Here is a 7,650-nt window from a genome sequence, read left to right on the forward strand (position 1 = left end):
TTCTTCCAAAGTGGAATAGGCCATAACTACCAAAGCTTGAGGAGAGTAGTCATCATCCAGTGAAACGAGTGATTCCACATCTGAAAAAGGAGTGTCATCTGTATGGATCTGGGCCTGTTCAAGAAGCTTTGCTGCTTTCTCCTTTTTTGGGCAATTTTTTGCAAAATGTCTTGGTTGTCTGCATACAAAACAGACCTTTGAAGTTTTTCCTTTAAACTGCTTTCTTCTAAGAAACTTCCAATTTTTCTTCTTTAAGGATCTTTTCTTGTGACCTGCATAATGCCTTTTCTTCCAAGAATATTTCTTGAAATGATTTCTTCTTTTTGTTGGACAAGCACAATTCTTATCATAACACTTTATCTGCAGATCTTTCCTTTTGCAATTGTCTTTAAGTTTGCTTTGAATCTTGTCAATCTCTGAAAGAAATTTTCTCTGATTGCAGAGTTTTTCCAAGGCAATGAGCACATGCTGATAAATTTCTCCCAATGAGGCTTGCTGCATAGTTATTTTTTGGAGATTCATCATACAGAGGGTTTCATCTCCCAATGGTTCTAGAAGGGAGTTGAGAAAGGTATGCTTGGCATTAACATCATCCATACCATTAAAAGAGTAGTATCTCCTTGATATTTTGTCAAAATGCTTCTCTAAATCTCTCCTTTCAAATGAGCAACACTTCATCAGCAAGAATTCTTCTTGTGCTACTTCTGTATAATGGGTTGCCGAGCCAAGAAATTCATTATGGACAATCGTGAAGAAGTCTTCTAGTGTGTTGCATTGAGCTGCCTGTCTTTGCCTGTATTCTCCTAAATTGATCCACCATTCTCGTCATTTTCTTGTGATCCTTGCAATAAACTTAGCAATAATTTGGGAAATAGTGGCATTTGGAGCCTGAAATTCAGCTATGCACCAAGAATACATGTTAAAGAACTCATCATGCCATTTGGATGGAGGAACATTATCGAGAGTGAATAAATGTTTTGAATCTGTAGTTGGTGAATAAGTCAACCTTGTTTGATATTCTGGAACAAAGGGTGGTGGAGGAAAGATTGGTGGTGGTGGAGATGGAGGTTTTTTAGGGTGAAGAACATCATCTTCTTCTTCTACCTTTGGTTCAGTATTTGTCATAAACACTTCTTCTATACCAAGATCAAACAAGTCTAGGTCTGTGTCATCAATTATTAGGAGCACAAAAGGTTCGCTTGAATCTTCAAGGGTGAGGGTTTTGAGAAATGATGAAATTGGGTTTGGAGGGTTAAGATCTACAGCCAGCATGTTCATGTCTGGGGGTCTTGATAAAGCACCTACAGTTGGATCTTGGGGTTGGTATAATGGTTCTTTGTCTCTCTTTATAAGAGAAGGTTCCTTTTGTGGTCTGGCTTAGGACTTTGGTTGAGGTGGAGTTGAGTATGTTATAGCAGGAAAAATTCCACTTGGTTTGAAAGGGTTATGGTCAGGATGTGTTATGGCTGATGGTTGAAAGTTTTGATAGGGAGAAATTGGTGAAAATTGGGAGGTCATTGGTATAGACAAGTCTTTGTATAAGGATTGGCGAGGTTGAAAAGGCACATGAACATGTATTGGAGCGGTCTGAGTGGCTTCTTTCTGTGATCCTTCCATAGATTGGAGTTGTAACAACAACTATTTCCTTTCTTTTTCTTTTTGCCCAATAAAAGGGAAAAAGATAGATAGATCTTTAACTGTGGAGGCTATGGTTACCAGTTCCTGTTCAATTGCTTTGATTTTCTTCTTTAGGTCTTCAATAAGGGAATTTGAAGATGACAAAGTATGAGTAACCGCCTCAGCCATCCTTTGTTGGTTATCCAGAATTTTTGAAAGGACACGGTTTTGTGCAACAACATTTTCTGCTTGCTAGTTTAAAGCTGCTTCTACCGAAGAGACCTGTTTCTTGGTTCCATCTGGATTGTTTCCTATAGGATTTTTGATTTTCCAGACATGTTTGGTGTTGGTTTAGGGATGATCAAAACTTTCTAATGGGGGAAAATTCTGTGAATAGGAAGATAAAGCTTGGTCAAACATGTAGCAAGGTAAGGGTTTTTGGAAGTGGGTTTGGCCAGTAGGAAGGGGTTGACATTTTGATATTTGGGGAAGGACTTTCTGATAGTATGGGATTATTGGAGGTTTTTGGGTTTGATCATGGTTTTCTTTGCATGGAGAGAGAAAATGAAGGGTCTGCTTTCTGGTTCTAGGATAGAGGATATAATAATCAAACTTTCTAGAGGGTTCTCTAAGTAGGTCAACTTCTGGATCTCCTGCTGGCTGCTGCATATCTTTTTCTGAGAATCTTTCATATACTTTTTCATCCACACGTATTTCAAAAAAATATAAACAACATTACTAGAACAACGTTATCAAACAGCTCCTATCAAACAGATCCTATATTCTAAAGAAAAAAAATTAAATTTTATTCATTCTCCCCTCCCTTATTTAATTAAATAATATTTTCTCTCCCCCTTTTTCTTTTTTCTATTTCCTCTTCACAGGTCTCACCATGTCCATTATTCTCTACCCCTTTCATTTTTTTTTCTTTCTTCCTCGTTCTTCTTACTACTCCACGCCGACACCATGGATCACGTTGTTGTGGTGGTGGTGGTTCATGCCATTGATCACGCTAGTAACATGGATAAATACTTATAATTCATACCCTTGGTATAGTGGTGAGTTTGGCCTTGGAGCTGTATGTCTTGGTGTGAGTTTTTTTTACTAGGCAGTTTTCAGTGTGAGTTTAGGTGGGTGTTGTATTGTGCAAATGGGTGGTCTAGGTGGTGTTTGATATGAGTTTGTGGGTTTCGTATGGTTTTCCGTTTTATGGTGGTGGTGATTTTTTTTTCCTTTCCTACTGTGGGTTGTGGTTGCCATGGTGGTGGTGGTGGTTTTGGTTTTGGTTGTGGTTGTGGCTGGTGGTGGAGGTGGTTGTGGTTGGTTCCTAATTTTGTGGGGATGTTTTTATTATTATTCTAATGAGTTTTTTATATTATTTTAATCAAATAGCTAAAAATATAGATCCATTGATGTTGGGTGTATAGTTAAATGAAGAGGTAAAATAGATAAAGTAACTTTTGTAGGTGCTTAATAGCCAAATTTTTGCTTCCACCACTGTGAATGCTCTTAAAGATGACAACCTACTGTAGCTCCAGAGCTTTTTTTTTTTTTTTTTTTTTTTTTTTTTTTTAAATTTTTAGTATAGCTCCTTTGTTGTAGCTTGCAATTTTAGTTGCTAAAATAGCATTATAACATTATACCACCCTTACTATGAGTGCTCTGAGAAGAGGGGGAGATAGGGAGTTAGTGAGCGGTGAGGTGAAGGATAGATCGAAATGATGGGTATCCTAATATATATATATATATATATATATATGGTTGGGTTCAAGTTACACCTGGTGTAACTCTAAGTAATATTACATCACCCAATAACTTGTTATAGAATTCATATTTTGAAAATCCTACCATTGAATTATATGTTCTAAATGTTTTTAACATTCATGTCAATTTTCATGTTAATTGGATGTTATTTACCATTTGATCCATAAACTCATCTTTTATACATTATTTTAAACTACAAAAATCTAAATTTAAATAATTGATTGATGACATAATTATTAATCTTTGATCACCTCAAAATTTTGCAAGTATAAAGAATATACGAGGATAATATAATCTAACGATGGATTTGTCAAAATTCGAATTCAATTAAAAATATTGAGTGGTGTAACATTATTTAGAGTTACACCAGGTGTAACTTGAACCTAACCCTATATATATAAATATATATATATATATAACTCATCAACCCAAAAAAAAAAAAAAAAAAAAAAAAACCTAAGGTCGGTGAGCACAATACACACCTTGAAAACGCCATATTTCTTTAAAATGGTCTATTTAAAGGTCCATTTGACTTAAGGTAATACACTGTAAGTTAGTCTTCTCCCTTTTTCTAACCCATTTTTCCTAATATAAGAGAGGTTCAATCTCAAGTTTAATTCCGTTAACAATAGATTTTAATAATTTTATGGCTTGGAACCCATCATAATTGAATCAAACACCTGCTAGTTTCCATAATCTTTGTGGAAGCAAGCAAAATATCTTCCAAACTTCTCCCTTAGAATAATTGAGAATTCACACTAAGTTGCTAGAGCTAACATAATATGGAAGATCTCTCCCATATTATTTGACAGTTGCAGCCTCCTTCCCTAAATATCTTCCAAACTTCTCCCTTAAAATAATTGAGAATTCACACTAAGTTGCTAGAGCTAACGTAATATTCGGAGTGTCAAATGGGTGGGTTTGGGGTAGGCATAATTGGATTGGATATATAAAACTCATTTACCCATTAAAACCCATTTAATTAATTGCTTCTAACCCAAATCCAACCCAACTCAATTATTATGGGTAAACCCTAACTCACCCAATTATCAAAATTACTAAAATGCCATTAAAGTGAAAACCCCAACACTTTCTTAGATTCCCTTTTCCACTCTTTAGAGTCTCCACTCTACTTTCCTGGGAAAAAGAAAAAACTTTTCTTGGATTTAAAATTTCTTTTTCTTCTTCAGCAAAATCAAAAGATTAGAATTCTTTTTTTCTTCTTCAGCAAAATCAATAGTTGAATTTAGCTAAGAACCCAAATAGGATTCATGGATTTGTCCCTAAACGAATAAAAATTATGATTTTCCTTCGTTTTCTCAATAACCAAACACAGCCTAAGACCTCTAATTATTAACCAAAAAAAAACGCTAATCAAAGCCAGAAATTTTGATCTCAAAGCCAACCCACAACCACAAAAATAAAACCCACAACAACCCAAGCCAAGAAAATCAACCCATAGCCATAAAAGAAAAACTCAGGCGAGATTGGCGAAAGAAAGAAAAAACTTAGGCGAGATTGGTGAGGAGTGGAGGAAGAAAGAAAGAAAAAATGAAAGGGAAAAGAGAGATCGGGGCTAGGCAGGCGAGATCGGCGCTGGGTAGGCAAGATCGGCGAGGTGGGCACTCGACTCCATAGCCTCTGACCCCATTCTCTCTGCCTTCCTCTCCCCATCCTTCTCCACCACTTCGTTCTCCTCGGCCGCCCTCTCCTCCATAGCGTCGTGGTGGTTTCGAATGGAAAAGGCAGATATGGTTCCTAAGAAGCGAGACTCGGTGGTCTCAGTGTTGTGTTTGTTGTGCCTCATTGTTCTCTGTGAGAGTTAGAGAGAGAAAGCAAGTGAGAGAAAGAAGTGTTTGGAGGCCGAGAAAATGAAGGAAAATGACACGTTTGAGGGCTTTTTTTTTTTAATGTTATGGGAAGGGCTGGATTGAATTTGGGTTTTTTTTTTTTTTTTTTTTTTTTGGTTAAATGGGCTCAATGGGTTTTTAGTTAAAACCCAATAATCACTGGTTTAATTGGGTTGATACCCATTTAACCCAACTAATAATTGGGTGAGTTTGAGTTCAATTATAGTGGGTAGGTTTAGGCTTATTTTGCCACCCCTAGGTTAAATAGTCCACGGTTGAGCACTAAATTTTCTTCTATATGCATCAATTGCCAACTAATTCATAGATAGCAATGCACCTAGATTGAAAATTCAAACTTTGAGAATTCACAATTTGAACAACATGAAAATACTAGCGGCCCTTTACATAAAAGCCACCATATTACGGTAATATAGGAGAGATCTTCCATATTACGGTAATGTGGAAGATCTCTCCCATATTATTTGACTGCTGCAACCTCCTTCCCTGTTTCTTGATTGTAAAATTCAATTTTTGAGATTGCTCATTTGTTGGCCCGTTGGGCTTCCTTTTCCTCAACTTAAGGAACTCATCCTATCTCTTCCATCTCTTAGTGGGTCTTTTGTAAGAATGTTGATGGGTTGGTTTTCTCTGATGTCTTTGCCCTCTTTGAGGATTGGGCCTCCCCTTTCTTTTAATATTATTTTACTTAACCAAAAAAAAAAGCTAATGTTATATGATTAGGGGAAAATGGTAATTTGCTCAAATAAAATAATTGAATACAAAGTTTTTGGACTTATTATATCTTGGTCTGATGATAAAGAATTATTATCAGAAATGGATGTCATAAGTTAAAACACCCTAAAAAAAAATACAAAGTTTTTGGCAAATTATAATTATTACAATTTACAGCATAAGAGGAACAGGGTACTAAGTAAACATTCACCTTCAAATTCCTTAAAGTTGCTTTACAATCTACTGATGCTCTTCTTTGGAAGGCTTCCCATGGTCTTAGCCTTTTCCCTTAAAACAAATTTCTGTGTCTTCCCAGTTGAAGTCTTTGGCAGATCATCCAAAAAAACAACAGTTCGAGGAGCCATGTAATGGGGTAATCGATCGCGACAAAACTTAATAATCTCCTCTGCAGTGGCATTACACCCATTCTTCAACTTCACAAATGCACAAGGTGTCTCCCCCCAGTAATCATCAGGTTTTCCCACAACAACTGCCTCGAGAACTGCTGGATGACTAAAAAGTGCAGCTTCCACCTCAATTGTGCTAATATTTTCTCCCCCAGAAATGATAATGTCCTTTGAACGATCCTTTAGTTCTATGTAGCCATCAGAGTGTTTCACTCCCAAGTCCCCACTCCGAAACCATCCACCATTAAATGCATCCTGTGTTGCTTTCAAATTTTTAAAGTATCCATTCATCACAATGTTGCCTCTAAACATAACTTCACCCATGGTTTTTGCATCAGGGGGTACACTCTTCATGGTAACAGGATCTTTAATGTCAATTTCCTCAAGGCCGAGATGGTGAACCCCTTGACGAGCCTTAAGCTTTGCCTGAGTATCTCGAGGAAGAGAATTCCATTCAGGTTTCCAAGTGCAAACTGTTGCAGGACCATAAGTTTCTGTCAGACCATATGAGTGGGTAACAATAAATCCTAGTTCCTCCATCTTGAATAGCACATGTGGAGGTGGAGGTGCAGCACCTGTCATGACTGCCACCTTCCCTGGAAGTGTCCTCCGCTCACTAGCTGCCGCATTAATTATCATGTTCAGAACTGTGGGTGCACCACCCAAGTGGGTCACTTTGTGCTGAGAAATATTCTCAAAAATTCCTCTTGCAGTCACATTCCTTTGGCAGACATTTGTGCCACCCTGAGCAGCCACAGCCCATGTGAGACACCACCCATTACAGTGAAACATAGGAACACACCATAAATATACAGGCATTGAGCTCATCTCATTGAAAAGTGCCACTGCAAGTGAATTGAGATAGGCACCTCTATGGCTATAAATAACACCTTTTGGGCTTGATGTGGTACCTGAAGTGTAATTTAGCGAGATTGGATCACATTCATCATTTGGCCACCTGACCTCAAAATCAAGTCTTCCTGTTAGTAAAAGACCCTCATATTCCAGATAGTTCGACGTGGAAATAGTGCTGCTGATGTTAGAGGATGATTGATCGGACTCTGGAATTAAGATTAGAAGGGGTAGCTTGGTCCTCGTCTTGGAAAGAATATCAATTGCTCCTTGAGCAATGTGAAGAAATTCATAGTCTACGAAAATGATTTTGGCCTCTGAATGTCTCAATAATACTGACAACATTGCCGAATCATGACGGACATTTAGTGTACAAAGAACACCACCTACCATTGGAACACCAAAGTGTAGCTCATACATTGCTGGAA

The 7,650-nt window shown here is 37.4% G+C and overlaps 1 protein-coding gene across 1 annotated transcript; it reads right to left on the reverse strand.

The window, feature by feature from the left end:
* Positions 1-6,196: 6,196 nt before the first annotated feature.
* Positions 6,197-7,650, reverse strand: LOC115972728 (probable acyl-activating enzyme 1, peroxisomal). The gene has a single exon (XM_031092990.1). The coding sequence runs from the start codon at positions 7,640-7,642 to the stop codon at positions 6,197-6,199; it is 1,446 nt and encodes a 481-aa protein (XP_030948850.1). The 5' UTR covers positions 7,643-7,650.

The sequence above is a fragment of the Quercus lobata genome (genome assembly GCF_001633185.2).
Source record: "Quercus lobata isolate SW786 chromosome 2 unlocalized genomic scaffold, ValleyOak3.0 Primary Assembly chr2_unplaced_Scq3eQI_2006, whole genome shotgun sequence".
NCBI lineage: Eukaryota > Viridiplantae > Streptophyta > Magnoliopsida > Fagales > Fagaceae > Quercus > Quercus lobata.